Below are 15,071 nucleotides of genomic sequence, written 5' to 3'. Positions count from 1 at the left end.
GATATTTTAATTGAGTTTGAGAGTGAAGTAGGGATGGTTTTTAAAATGTTTTTTTTTTTTTTTATATATATAAATATATTAAAATAATATTTTTTTTTATTTTTTAAAAATTATTTTTAATATAAACACATTTCATGATATAAAAAACATAAAAAAAAAATTAATTTTTTTTAAAATCTTTTAATACACGAGAAAGCTTAGTAGAATATCACGGACCTCCCATGATAAAAATGAAAAAAAAAAAAAGAGAGAGAAAAAAAAAAGCACATGCCTTTCCACGGACGTTCTATTCGTTGGGTATCAAAACTCCAGTCAAATTAGTAATGATTATAGATTGTCGCCCCTAGCTCAATTAGTGACGATGAAAAATTACAAAATTACGAGTATAGATACCTTTTAGATGTTAAGTGACGGTTCGATTTTTAGGATATTTTTTAAAAGTATTTTTTATTTTAAGATATATTAAAAATATTTTTTTAGGATTTTTTATATTAGTATATTAAAATTATAAAAAAATTTAAAACATTAATTTAATATTTTTTTCAAAAAATAAATATATTTTTTAAAAAATATTCAAAAGTAAAATCTATATAACTCCCAAAAATGAGTTCTAAAGCAAGCTGCGGGCCGCTGGCCATAATGAGCTAAAGAATTTTTTTTGTCAACGCAAAAACAAAGAATTGTAGTCGTCACCAAAGAATTTCACACCATTAAGAAAAAATATAAAGTAAAATATTTTATTTCAATGATTTTTAAAATAAAAAAATCATAATCTCACAAGAAGTAAGCAATATTAACTAATTAAAAAAGCCTAAATGATTTGAAGTGAGGTTGAAAAGGGTTTTTTTTTATTGTATTATATTTATTTTTATAATTTAAAAGTATTTTTAAAAAAATTAATATTTTTTTATTTTTTTTACTTTAAATTAATATTTTTTAATAAATCAATTTGAACGGAGTTAAAAGTGAAACAGAGGAAAAAAGAACAAGATAGGCCAGGTATGTGGGCCTCCAAGCCTAACCCATTTAAAAGAGGTTTAGCCAGTGCGCCAGTCCTTGAATTACTTGATGAGTTGTTGGTGAGCTACGATTAGGTGTTTGTTGTAGTGATTATTTTGGGTTTAGTTTTTTCTCACATTCCCGAATTACTTTTAAGGAGGAGATTGTTGGTTCGGTTACGAGAAAGTAGTGTGGAGAGAAGATGAGAAAGCTCATTACCTTTTTCTAGATTTCCTTTTTTATTTCTTGGTCGGTGCCAGCGAAGATGTTAATATGCTAAATCAATTCGTCCAAACGAATGATCATCCGAGCCGCAGCAGAAGAAAATGGAGGCACGTTTTTTTTAATTATTTAATTATTATTTTTTTGGGGGGGAGGGGTTTGAAGCCAGGTGGCAAGTATGGAAAATGTCTGGTTCAAGACGATGATGACCTTCCAAGAATCCAATATGCGTTAAAGGCATATAAAACACGGCATGTGCTCAGGATATTACTAAAAGAAGCTCTAGAAACGGACCAATTTCACGCTCTTCCACGCACCGAATCAGCAGGAGGAGACCAATCCTTTGAAGCACTATGTCCATTCTATATAAGACCCCTCTAATGCCTTCGCCATCACCGACGCTGCCTCTTTCTTTGAACAACAGCCTCTCATTTACTACCATTTCCTTCGCCATTTCAAAGCCTCCACGCAACCTAAGACCACCGCTACAACGTCACCCCTCTTCTCATACTTCTTCTTTACCACGCTGTTTCTCTTCTCTGTCAGGTAGAAATCAATCTCCATAAACCTAGCTCCTATTAAGCCCAGTTTTGCTCTTGGATTCCCCGATATTTCTTTTTTATGTAAAAAATTAATTAAATAGCTGTTTTTTGACATGGATATCCTGTTTATATATAGATTTTCTATGGACACGGTTCGATTCGCATGTTTTACTTATTTATTTTACCTGTATGCTTGCAGAAATGGATGGCACAGTTGGTCAATGTCTTTACCCGCTACACCGCACTAAAACAATTCACCTGGTTTGTTTTTCGTGGATTTTGATGACACGCTTATACATACCTTTTTGTGTTTAAGAATCTGCACCGTTCTGGTTATTATTGGGTTACATGAATGCATACAGGTTAGGCACGCACAAGGGATTCACAACGTAGAAGGAGAAAAGGACTATAATGCTTATATGTCTGAAGAACTCTTTGATGCGCACCTTACCCCTCTAGGCTGGCGGCAGGTAATCGCCAATTCAATGAGCCATGACTTGTCCCTTTACGTTGCCTTTCATATATGCTCTTCTTTTAAGCATCATTTTTAAACAGAGCAAGGCTTGATTTTGTGCATCTAAATAGGTTGATAATCTGCGCAAGCACGTTTATGGATTTGGGATCAATAAGAAGATTGAATTGGTCATTGTTTCCCCTTTGTTAAGGTATTAAATTCCTGTCAAATCCTTTATTGCGGTTAATAGAGCTTTTTTCTGTGTGTCTCGTAGCATGTTGCACTTTGTTATTAGAATTAAATGCTGCAACACAAACTGGAAGATGAATAAATGAAAACATTCTATAGCGCGTGGCAATATTCAATATGATTGATTATGTAAAGGTATTTGAGTTAGCTTTGAGTATAGCGTTTTTTATATCAAGGAATAAGTAATAGATGGATTGGATTTAGCATTCCCTTACACTGACTGGAATGAATGAAAACATAATTTAAGATAATGTAGAGTTTTCTGTATTGCTGAATTTGGAATATCATGTTTTCTGAAGAAATTATGTCACATTCGATGATGAAAATTAGGAGGTTTTGCATGTTTAAGTTCTCCAAAATCTTTGTCATAGATTATGACACTGGATACTTTTACTAGGACCATGCAGACAGCAGTCGGAGTATTTGGTGGGGAAGGGTACACGGATGGTATAAATGCCCCTCCATTGATGGTGGAAAACGCAGGGAAAAGTAACCATACTGCAATTTCAAGTTTACACTCTCCTCCATTTATTGCAGTTGAGCTTTGTCGAGAACATTTGGTAAGTCTTACAACACCTGGCATATCATAGCTGTGTGGAATGTGGATATAAGACTTGCTTTTCAAAGCTTGTACTGTTCAATAGATGAATTAAAGAATGAGAATCAAAAGATAAAACATGGTATTGATGGGATTTTCATAGTAAAGAGTAATGCCATTCGTTTAGTTTTATAGTTTTTTTGGTGTTTCTTTTAACTTGAATGGTAAGCTGTTTACCTTGAAAATTCTACTGTCTTTCAATGACAGGGAGTTCATCCATGTGATAGGAGAAGAAGCGTCAGTGAGTATCGGTCCATATTTCCAGCAATTGATTTTTCATTGGCAAGTATTTACTCTTATTATCTTCTATGCAGACATGCAGTTATGATTTATGCTTATATTTCGACTATTTTCCTTGGTTTCCGGTCTCATACTTAGGCTAATAGGAAGCACTTTATTTTGTATAGATTGAAAGTGATGAAGACATTTTGTGGAGGGCTGATATCAGAGAGAAGGATGAAGAAGTTGCAGCCAGGGGACAGAAGTTCTTGAAATGGTAACCTTGTTTATGTTGTTTTCATGCATTTTGTTCTTTTACCAACGTAAGAACTGAAAGTTTATATGGCCAAAATGGATTACATTTCAGAATTTGGACTCACTAATTCACCTGTCTTTTGCTAAAAACTCTTTTTTTCCCTATCAATGGGATTTGAAATGATCATTCAAGTAAAATCTTCGGCAGTTGCTTTGTTTTTTTTTTACACAGGAATAATTGTTTAATTTTGTTCTCTAACAAGTGCTTATAATTACAACTGCTGATGAGAAGAACTGGTGAGAGTTTAATTCCCCAAATTCATTAACATAATAACATAAGTTTTTCATGTGGTTATTCCTTTATTTACACATTTTTGTTCACCGAGAATGCCTAAATCAGATATTAGGCACAACATAGGGAATAGCTGTTGGCCAATGTAGGTCTCCATTGCTGACAGCATTCTTTTTCTATCCAGGTTGTGGACTCGAAAAGAGAAGGAGATTGCAGTTGTTTCCCACAGTGGATTCTTATATCATACATTAAGTGCTTTTGGAAATGATTGTTATCCATCTGTGAAGAGTGAAATATGCACGCAGTAAGTGTTGGTTCATTTTGGGAAAACAATCTTGCGTACATGCTAGAGGAATCTGATCACTTACTAGTAATGTTTGCTCGATCCCTTTTTCCATAAATGAGTCAAATTGGTTTCAATTGTAAAGGTGGAAAAATCAGGTTTCTGCACTATTTAGCTTCTCATGTCACCTTTCCATCCCTAGTTGTATGTCTCAGAATAATTGTCAGCGGGGTGACGGGGGTTGAGGTTTAATTAGCAACAGCTATGAAATTTGGGCTGCCAATTTTAAAGTTTTGGTTGATTTGTTGAATAGTGATCTCCACATTGAGCATTTCTTGCTTTGGCTCATCGGATTAAACTGATATTTGTATTTGCAGCTTTGCGAATTGTGAGCTTCGTTCAGTGGTCCTTGTCGATAGAGGGTGAGTATCTTGTGTAAAGCTAGGCTACTTTTCAGCTGATGCAATGATGCAAAAAACACTGATTATTCTCTTTCCCGTTGCAGTATGATAGGATCAGATACGGCAATAACTAATTATCCTGGAAAAAAACCTCAAGGGCTTGACCTTCCAAGTGATGTGGTGGAAGAGATTAATCCGTCTTAAGTAATAGTCTGTTCTTGTGAGATGAATCAGCATTGAGTTGCTGAGTCCATCAAAAGAAATTGGAGGTACTTCATCCCTACAAAACGAACTAGAGAGTTCAATTTTTGTGAGCTTGCAAGTTCCGATTGAAAAATTCCAGATACTTTTCTTGTGTTCAAGTAGGTGTCATCCCCATGCATTTTAGCTTAGTGTACGCATATGAACGGAATTATTTTTAACGAATGATTGTTAGTCTTCATGTAATAACTATCATTATATTAGCTGAACATGCTAAATGATTAATAAAGGATACGAAACTCGTCAAATTATTAATTGTCTTTTTTAGATCCTTCCTTCAACTCTTTTTTTTATTATTATTATTAATTTTTCATTCGGGTTTTGATGTCAATTGCACTGGTCCTCTGGAGTTGATTTTAGCGTGCTAGACTATATTAAACTAAAAAAAAAGAACTCCTGAGGAAATACTTAGCCCTATTTGTAATCCACAATGATTTCTTTGTCTTGTCCATTGGTTTTTCTTGTCATTTAACTTTGTGTTGATTTGTGATTACTTGGTGCTTTGTATTTTATACTTGCCCATGGAGATCTTGCGATGGTGATAAAATATTTTTTTTGCTTGGTTAATGCTCTGGTAAAATAAAATTTAATTTCGTTGATTATAAACAATTTAAGATTTGGGACTGAATTTGAATCTTTAACAAATATTTAGTCTTTTTTTTCTACTATCAAGGATTGATTTGCAATGCAGAGAAAACTTTAGATTTTTTTTCCTGTTCACTCAACTTTTTTTTTTTTTTAGTTTGATCTTTTAACATTGTTTTTATCCGGGATTGAATTTAATGATTTATTTTGGTTGTTTAGATATAGTGACCTTAGAATATTGTAGAAAATATAGTTAATCTAAAACAATTAAGATTTTAAAGTCTAAATTTGAAACTAAAATACATGTGAGGACTGAAGTGAATAGGCAAGGAGCACACGCCAACATGTGAGTGAAGAAGCCATCGCACTATGTGTGACTTCTTTGGGCCACCAAATCTAGCCTTCCATGATGGATTTGAATAACAAACACTTACTTTTTAATGATAACTTGTCATTTGTAGTGTTAATGAGTTCTAATTTTCTAATGGGGTTCCATTTATGTTTATTTTTTCATTTGTGTTGCTTAAAAAATTGATCAAGTTTTAAAATTTTATCTTGATTCTAGTGTTGATTTTTTTTTAAAATGGTATTTTGTTATCAAAAGTAGTATCAGATTCAAGCACATGGGCTACCCTAAGTTTGTCTAGGTATTTTTTAGGTCCAGACACATTAGGTTGACTTAGCTTGCACGCCTAAGCTTTTATTTTATTTTATTTATTATTTTTATCTTTATTTATTATTCTTGCTGATTTAATTTATTTAATGTTTTATTTGTTTTGAATTGAGATAAATAATGGTTTTTGATTTGATATTTGTGCATTTATTATGGTTTCAAACAAACACTTTGATATTTAATATACGTTCAATTTTGTGAATATTGTTTTTTATAATTAAACCAAATTGAGTTTATCATCCAAATCCTATATTATATAATTAAATAAAAAATAGTCTAAAAAAATTAAATATGTTAGAGTTTATGAATCATGTTATGAGTTTTGTGAGTTAGATTACAAAACCTAAGTTAATCTAAAATGCTAGTGTCTTAGATTTTTTTTTTTAATATTGCATTGGGATTTTGTTTTAAGTTTTTTAGCTCAAATTTTTTTTAATGTGGATAGATTTTTTTTTTGTTCAAAATTATTTTTACAAGTTAGGCCATGAAAATTAGCAAAACCTTTTTTTTAGTTTAAAAAATGGCGTCATTCGCAGCATAGTTCAAACTATCTATCTAGTAAAATTTAAGACCCATCATTTATCAAAAATGGGATTTCCTTTATTTATGGATTTTTTTTTATTCTGTTGCCGCTATTTTTTTAAAAGAAAAATAAATAAAATTAAGACTCGGGCTTGATTTTATTTTTAAATGTGTGGCGTGGAGATGGATATGGGCTCGTGGTCTATGTATTTATTATTTAGGATTTGATGTCGATGGACTTTTAAAACTTGCATTTTATTTTTGTGGCTTGTTATATGGATAAGAGGCCAAACAATAAATAAAAACTAATTATCACGAAGAAGTTACTATGTAACAAAGACTAACAATATTATATATTGTGATAATATAATTATACTTTTTTTACAAAAGAAAATTATTGAACTAGAATAAAGTTGCCTTTTTACCATGACATAATTATCTTTAGTATGGGGTTAGATTTATCATTTTTTTTTTAACAATAAGATCACTACTTTAACCTTAGAATTAAAAAAATATAATGTCTTTCACTTGTTAATGTTTTAGTATTGTTATTTTTTTAAAAAAATAGAATAATTACTTTTTATATTCCTGGAGATAAAAAAAATATAACTCTCTCAAATGAATTTTTTTGTTATTTTACACTGGTTTTATTGTAAACTTGAAAGTTGCTCATGAGCATTATTGTGATTGACATATATTAAATATTATTTATAAAAAAACTTATTGGAGCATACAACGCATGTGCCAGCATGTGGACGCCTCCCATGTTGTTTAGGCTGCGCGTGTGGGGTTGTCCAGCCACTAAACACTGTCTTCCAAGATGATGTTTGGAAAATTCCGATACTCTTTACATAATGGTGTGCTGCTTTGCGTGTACCAGAAGCATCTCTGTCTTAGTACCAACAACCATTTCTTTTTTCTTTTCTTTTCCCTCTTCTACTTGAATTTCGCTTATTGTTTTTCCTTTCTCTTCACCTTGAATTTTGTGATAGCTTGCAAAACTTTAGACCAACCCTTTCAAATTTTTTTCTTTGGTCTTCATCATTTTGATTACTATTTTTATTTTATTTTAGACTAAACAATCACATTATAAATATTTTTCAACTTCACCAATACTATTTTTTAATCTATAAATAATTCATCAAATTATAATTTTATTTTTTAAATTTCACTCCCTGTTATTTTTTAATATATAAATAATTTATAAAATTACAAATATTTTTCAATTTCACCCTATGATTTTTTTAATCTTTTAGATTTGATCCTCGTTCTTTTAATTGATATTTATTTTGTCTGGGATCACTTTTAAAATTGTTTTTTTTTTCTTCAAATGTCATCCTTGGGTTTTTTTTTCTATCAAATTTTATCTTTATTTTTTGTTGGTGCTTGTATTTTGCTTTTGCTAATTTTTTATTAGTATTTTTCTACGATTTTATTTTTTAAAATTAAATTAGTTGAGAATTAAGCTTATTGATTAAATTTGAATCCAAAATTTCACATATCATGAGTTTTAAAAATTACATCAGGTTTAAAAAGTTTATCTAAATTTGCTTTATTTTTTTCCCCTTAAGCTGGTGTTTTTTTTTTCCTGGAGTTTTTCTTAATTTTTATAGTTTACCCTGGGTTCATAGATTCCAAAGGTTAATGTGTGTTTATTTTTAAATTTTTTTTTTGAACATTTGATTCATTTTAATCTCAACATTCAAATTTTTTTTGGTTTTTCTTTTTATGAAATCATCATAATTTTATATCCATGATCGTGTGGTTTTCAATTCACATGATTTAACAGGGTTTTTTTTTTTCTGTATTTTAAATAGTGTTTTTTTGTAATTTAACCTTACAATATTAAATTATTTAATAATTTGAAAAGACTCAGGTTTTATTTGTTGAGCTTTCGTGGAAGGTACAGGCTTAAATTAATACGCTTCGGCCCCACAATTATGCTAGTAGTCATCATGCATAAGTTCAATGCATCCACTAAGTTAGAGGGACAGGGTATGATCACTTCACACCAAGCTGGCAGCTAGAGGGATAGGGTACGGGTGTTTGTAATGAATTTACATAAATAAGAGAGAATAGCTAAGCCTTCTGATGAGCGAAGATCAAAACCTAGAAAGGGCATTTTAGTAAAGAGAGAGCCCCGATCAGTAGATAGAGATGGCCTTTAGCAAGAGGCGTGACCGATAGTCCAAGGCACGGAGGTGCTCGTACAGGGGTTTACGACAGACCTCGAAGAGTAGTGGGGCTGTGAACAGATTAGGAAGAGTCTGGGTCTTTGAGACTGACCTTGTCGGGAGAGGGCGAAGCAGCTCGACCATAGGGGGAGGGGTGGTCCCTCGTACAAGTCACAGCCCTCCCTGGGGTCGCCTTCTAAGATCAAAAGCTGGAGAATAAGCAAGTAACCATGAAATAAAGCTCATAAGAGTTTTGAGCTTTCGTGGAAGGAACATGCTTGAATTAACACGTTTCAGTTCCATCCCCTGAGTTGTTACCTTTTCAGATGCAAACTTTATTTTTATATCCCATGATGTTCCAGGGAGTAGGGACTGTGCCCTTGTGAAGAAGATTGGTGCTGCAACCGCGCTTGAAGTCTAAGCAACTGGAGTTCCATATGCTTTTGCTCCATGCATGGCGGCAAACTAAGCAATTAATTTCAATTCCAGAATTGCAACGAGTCCATCTTTCCCTTGATCTTATCTGTCATTTTTTGATCAAGCAAAAACAAGTTCTTAAGCTCGATCTCCTAATGAAGTCTACATTTTGCCCTTTTTTGACTCCATAGAGAGACAAGGTTGCAGCTTGTGACAAGGTTGCTGCTTGTGACAAGGTTATAGCTTGTGCCATGCACACTCTCCGATTATACTATAGACAAAAAACAAATTACTCTGACCATGTAATAGATCTACCACGATGAACATCGACAGTTTATGAAAAACGTTCCAGAGCAAACTCTTCATGATTCTTGCATAAGCTTCCAAGGCATAAACACTTGGAAAGATAGCACTTTCAAGTTGATGCGTCACACTGGACTCGATAAAATAAAAAATTATATCAAGCCTATGCGTATCAAAGGTTCCGTGATTTGGTTGGCAAGGAGAGGAAGAAGGGTGGTTGTAATTTTTTAGGGTTGATAGTTAGCTATTTCGTTGCAGAGATGCTTCACACTGTTAAATCACCAGGGAAAACAGCATGTGCGTGTGGTGTTTTTTATTTTAATTTTCCTCTCTCGAGAAACCCATTCAGATAATTGGAGGGGGGGGGGGGGGTCATCTCATATGATGTGAACGGTCAGCCTGGCTTGACTCGAAAGTCTCGGTCTGCCTGGCTTTACTCGAGAGTCACGGGAAGAGATATTATTACCGACCTGATGATCACGTCTTGAATAAGTCTTGGACTAGGTCTTCGTTGTGGATAAGGTTCATCTACAACCATAACTTTTAATGTATAATGTTTTTATCATAATTTTTTAGTGGTGGAGTTCACCATTAAGAATGTGTTTTGGAATGCGGTGCAAACCGCATTCCCAACAAATTTTTTTTAAAAAAAATTTGTTTATTTTGTTTAAAATTTAATGCGGTTTGTATTTTTTAGATTGTTTTGATGTGCTGATGTAAAAAATAATTTTTAAAAAATAAAAAAATATCATTGGCATGCATTTCGGCACGAAAAGTTATTTGAAAAGCAGCCACTACCAGATTTCCAAACACGCTCTAAGTACGGCACAACCATAGACTACAAGAAATAGTTTTTTGCTACTTTGAGAAAATGAATGAACAGTGGAGCATGGCTTTTTGGCTAACCTCAACTAAAAATACTTTTTATAAAATATTTTTTTTTCAAACCACAACCACAGAGCTACTGCAATACCAAACACACTCAAAAAGGATTTTTGGCTTAAGGACTGCTCACTCCAAAACCAGAAGGAAAAAAACCCTGCATATCGAGGATAATATATGTGCCAGACCTCTTGCTAGTCCTGCACAATCCAAGATTGTGTTTGATATAATCCTCTTATGTTTTTTTTTTTTGTTCAAGGCCAAACACTAAGTTTGCTTCTTAACTATATTCTCAATATAACATGATTGATTTTTAAAATTTTCCAAGCACCTAGTAGTAAATTTATGAGTTAAATTCGAACTCTTTTCTCATATGAGTAAAAAAAGCATATCATTCCTCATCATTAGCTTTCTTTCAACAAGTGAATCATTTAATAGTAAATGTGTTTAATCATAGCTTTACAAATAACTTACTTGAAAATTGATAGCAAGGGAAATATAATGCAATATTTTTTTTTTCTGAATATTCAAGCCATGGATAACTCTTGCACCATTGAGACTAAAATCGATGAGAATATTTTTCACCAGTCAGCAGATATTCAGACATCAAAGGTTGATATGGTCCCAAATTAATGTATACCCTTCAAATTTTATCTTGTTGATTAACTGAGTATTTTTAAATTTAAGAGCAATTGCTTGAATCTCTAATTAAATGAGTAATGTTGATTATAGTAGGGGGTTGCTCACTAATCAATGCAGGTTCTTCGTAAACTAAAGCACATTGGGGCTGCTCAACCATAACTTTAACATTATACACTAGAGTTGGTTCATTAGGTTGTGGGTTATCAATATTTTTCCTCTTTTTCTCAAAAACATGAATCAATTCTTCTTATTTTGTTCATGGTTCAACCTAAAATCAAAACATCATGTATTTTTATTATTTATTGTTTTAAAAATGAATACAAATAATGACGTGCTAAAGCAATAATCAGAACCAAAAATAAATTTTTACATGTAACTACATTGACATATAAAAGCAAAATTAACATATTAAAAAAAACTGATATATAAAAGCAAATAAAAAATAAAAAAAATGGGATTATTGGTTCCTAAAGAAGAAAACTTATACTGAATTAAAGCTGGGTATATGCTCTTCAAAAAACTTAATTTGGCTAGAAAAATCGTGTCTAATTGTATACTGGACCTGGTGATAGTAAGGTACATGTGAGAAAAAATTGATAATTTTGATAGCTCTATTGAAAACAAAACATAAAAAAATCCAAGTTTAATCGAAACAAACCCATAAATATATCCAATTAACTAGAAAAAAAACATTCACAATAACAAAAATTGAAAAAAAATAGAAAAACTAGCATATCTAGAAAAACAAGTAAAAATAGCAAAATTATATATTATATATATATATATATATATATATATATATATAAAACCTCATCAAATTCTTAATAAAAATAGAAAACATAAAAAAAAAAAAATTAAGTTTGAGCCACCACTGACTAATTACCTTGTTTTGATGAAAGAAGAAATTAACCTTTTTATATTGCTCTGTATTCTTATACTTTTTGGCCAGGGCTCCAAAAAAAAAAAAAACAAAAAAATAATTAAATTAAAAAAGTTATTTATCTTTTCTTTTCCACTTCGACGTAGAAAACCCAAAATATAAAGTTTTGAAGTGGAGAGTTTTAAAGTAAAAGGATAGCCAAGAAAATAATAATTTATTATTTAAAAGGTTTATTTATTTAAAATAAAAAATATTACATTATCTCACATTCAAACACTAAATAATTAAAAAGTCTAAAATGTTTTGCAGGGCCCGTTCCTAACTGCCCCCCCTTTAATCCCGACCCTGATTGAGGTGAACTAATCAATTAATTTCAATTCGAGAATTATTATCTGTCATTTTCTGATCAAGCAAATACAAATTCTTAAGTTCGATCTCCTAATGAAGTCTATATTATGCCCTTTATTGAGTCCATAGAGAGACAAGGTTGCAGCTCGTGAAATGTTTATAGCTTGTGAATTGCACTCTCCAATTATACTATAGACCAAAAAAAAAAAAAAATTTACTCTGTCCATGTAATAGATACAATGAACATCGACAGTTTATGAAAAACGTTCCAAAGCGAACTCTTCATGGTTCTTGCATAAGCTTCTAGGGCATAAACACCGGAAAGATAGCACTTTCAAGTTGATGCTTCACACTGGACTCGACAAAATAAAATAAAAGATTATGCCAAGCCTTTGCATATCGAAGGTTCCGTGATTTGTTTGGCAGAGAGAGGAAGGAGGGTGGTTGTAATTTTTTAGGGTCGACTGTTATTTCATTGCAGAGATGCTTCACACTGTTAAATCACCAGGGAAAACAGCATATGAGTGTGGTGTTTTTTTATTTTTTATTTTCCTCTCTCGAGAAACCCATTCAGATATTATTACCGACCTTATGATCCCGTGTTAAAATGGTCTTGGACTGGGTCTATAAAAAGGATTTCTGGCTTAAGAACCGCTCACTCCAAAATCAGAAGGAAAAAAAACCTGCCTTATCGAGGATAATATCTTTGCCAGACCTCCTGCTGTCCTACGACATCCAGGATTGAGTTTGATATCAATCCTTGTTTCTTTTTCTTTTTTTCTTTTTCCTTCAAGGCCAGACACTAAGTTCCAGAATTGTATTTCGAGTTTTAACCTGCCATGGATGCCAATCCTGCTCTATCTCTGTACCCACTAGAGCATTCTAAAATCCTCCACCTGGTAATTTTTTACGGGAGTTTTTCTTTATCTATGTTCTCTATTTATGTCTCAAGATCGCTTTCCTCAATTATATGTGTCCATCCAGGTGAGGCATGCACAGGGAATCCACAACGTAGCAGGGGAGAAAGATCATAATGCCCTGTTATCTCCTGAATATTTTGATGCGCATCTGTCTCCTTTGGGCGAGCAACAGGTATGTAATTGATGGCCATTTCATTTCATTTCGTGCTCTAAAACAAATCCGTAATGCTCTTCATATCTTCTCGAGTTTCTATTCAAAGAAACCAGTTTCGGAATCTCGCCTTCATTTCTCCTGCTTTATCAGACGGTACATCTGACTTTCTGGTATTGTAACAGGCGGGCAATCTAAGGAAGCAAATTCATGCATCTGGACAACTTGAGAGGATTGATTTAGTCATCACTTCTCCTTTGTGCAGGTGCTTAATAAATTATACAGCTTGAATTTCGTCAGTTGCTTTGCTGCATGTTCAACTTATTGCTTAGATATTATCAATGAGTTTCTTTTTAGGGCCCTGCAAACCGCCATACAAGTCTTTGGTAGCGAAGGCCAGATAAATGGATCAAAGGAGGCCAATATAGACAATAGTGGGATATCAAGTCTCAAATTCCCACCAATTGTAGCAGTTGAACTTTGTCGAGAACGTTTGGTATGTATGCCTCAATGTGTAGATATTAAAGTTGCTGGATTTTAGAATATTTGCAGCGCATAAAAGTTGTTAAACATTTCTTTTTTCACTGCAGGGAGTTCATCCATGTGACAAGAGGAGAGCCATTAGCGAGAATCGGTCTCGTTTTCCTACAATTGATTTTTCATTGGTACGTACTTAATAACCCGTCTAGCATTAACACAAGGATTGTAAGCACCTTTTTATTAGTGCCAGTTTCTTAAACTGTTCAATTTTTAGATAGAAAGTGATGAAGACATCTCGTGGAAGGCTGATGCTAGGGAGACCGATGAGGAAATTGCAGCCAGGGGCTTGAAGTTTATGAACTGGTAGGTGTTTGCATCTTTTGATTCGCAAAGCAACGACATGTTAGCTCAAATAAAAATAAATACAAATTGAGAGCAGTCATGCAATTGTGAAACTAGTATTTCAGATTTTGCCGTTGGCTTATAGTAGTATTATAAAAAGACTGACAGGCAATCTGTCACTTGTTCAGGTTGTGGACACGGCCAGAGAAAGAAATTGCAATAGTTACTCACCATAGATTCTTGCAGCACACATTGAATGCTTTGGGAAATGATTCTCATCCATCAGTGAAAAACAAGATGTGCAAACAGTGAGTAGCAACTATTTTTCAGTACTTTTCTTACACTACGAACTCTTTTTTCTTTTTTTCAAAAACTAACAATGTATAAATAGTCTTATGACTGATTACTCGTAACATGTTTGTTTAGATTCAAGAACTGTGAACTTCGTTCAATGATCATTGTTGATAAAGAATAGGTAAGCATGGTGTGTTTCGAAGATATTAAAATACCTGTTCCTGTTCCTGCTCCCGTTCTTGTTCATGTTCCTGTTCCATGTGCTCCTCTTTTACCCTGCGGCATTATTTCAAGGCATGACCTCCCAAGGGAACCTGAAAAGGTTGAGCTTTCAGGAGGGGATTGTTCAATCAGTCAGCCCGTGTGAGAGTATCAGAGATATCCCTCAATGATCTCCGTGTATGAAATGTTTGATCGACGGGACTAAAAGAATATGCTCCTGTGCATATGTTATTTGCAAAAGTAGAATATGCTCCTGTGCATATGTTATTTGCAAAAAGTTTATCCTGTATGACATCAATGATAGCCATATGCTTGGTGGTTGCGTGGATAATTCTCTTTATGAATTTGGGATGGATCATACTTCCCTTGTTATCTCTTCTTTTTTTTTTTTGTTAATTATGGATATCTAAACTAGCTTATACACATCTCAACTAATCTTTTTATATCTTAAAATTAATGAA

The 15,071-nt window shown here is 32.9% G+C and overlaps 2 protein-coding genes across 3 annotated transcripts; both read left to right on the top strand.

Annotated features, from left to right (window-relative positions):
• Positions 1–1,121: 1,121 nt before the first annotated feature.
• On the top strand, positions 1,122–5,030 carry LOC118031303 (phosphoglycerate mutase-like protein 1). Of its 2 annotated transcripts, none has more exons than XM_035035668.2 (10): positions 1,122–1,767; positions 1,963–2,024; positions 2,126–2,233; positions 2,349–2,428; positions 2,864–3,026; positions 3,272–3,346; positions 3,472–3,560; positions 4,015–4,134; positions 4,491–4,535; positions 4,619–5,030. In XM_035035668.2, exons 1-10 carry the CDS (start codon positions 1,575–1,577, stop codon positions 4,716–4,718), a joined length of 1,035 nt encoding a protein of 344 aa, XP_034891559.1. In that variant the 5' UTR covers positions 1,122–1,574; the 3' UTR covers positions 4,719–5,030. The 2 variants fall into 2 exon arrangements, with proteins under 2 accessions (XP_034891559.1, XP_073268428.1); XM_073412327.1 differs by lacking the exon at positions 1,122–1,767 and adding an exon at positions 1,778–1,844.
• Positions 5,031–12,512: 7,482 nt separating this feature from the next.
• Positions 12,513–14,982, top strand: LOC118031302 (phosphoglycerate mutase-like protein 1). The gene is made up of 9 exons (XM_035035667.2): positions 12,513–13,100; positions 13,186–13,293; positions 13,458–13,537; positions 13,630–13,768; positions 13,863–13,937; positions 14,027–14,115; positions 14,283–14,402; positions 14,521–14,569; positions 14,683–14,982. The coding sequence occupies exons 1-8, from the start codon at positions 13,041–13,043 to the stop codon at positions 14,567–14,569; spliced, it is 720 nt and encodes a 239-aa protein (XP_034891558.1). The 5' UTR covers positions 12,513–13,040; the 3' UTR covers positions 14,683–14,982.
• Positions 14,983–15,071: the final 89 nt, after the last annotated feature.

The sequence above is a fragment of the Populus alba genome, chromosome 11 (genome assembly GCF_005239225.2).
Source record: "Populus alba chromosome 11, ASM523922v2, whole genome shotgun sequence".
In the NCBI taxonomy this organism is placed as follows: domain Eukaryota; kingdom Viridiplantae; phylum Streptophyta; class Magnoliopsida; order Malpighiales; family Salicaceae; genus Populus; species Populus alba.
Note: the sequence above shows the minus strand (reverse complement) of the source record. Positions and strands in the feature narration are given on the sequence as shown.

Excerpts from the sequence above, each read along its gene's own strand:
- LOC118031303 (XM_035035668.2), top strand. The coding sequence starts at position 1,575 with ATGTCCATTCTATATAAGACCCCTCTAATGCCTTCGCCATCACCGACG. Across the intron at positions 2,025-2,125 it reads GCACTAAAACAATTCACCTG|GTTAGGCACGCACAAGGGAT; the intron begins GTTTGTTTTTCG and ends GAATGCATACAG. Across the intron at positions 3,561-4,014 it reads GGACAGAAGTTCTTGAAATG|GTTGTGGACTCGAAAAGAGA; the intron begins GTAACCTTGTTT and ends TTTTCTATCCAG.
- LOC118031302 (XM_035035667.2), top strand. The coding sequence starts at position 13,041 with ATGGATGCCAATCCTGCTCTATCTCTGTACCCACTAGAGCATTCTAAA. Across the intron at positions 13,769-13,862 it reads AACTTTGTCGAGAACGTTTG|GGAGTTCATCCATGTGACAA; the intron begins GTATGTATGCCT and ends TTTTCACTGCAG. Across the intron at positions 14,403-14,520 it reads AAAAACAAGATGTGCAAACA|ATTCAAGAACTGTGAACTTC; the intron begins GTGAGTAGCAAC and ends ATGTTTGTTTAG.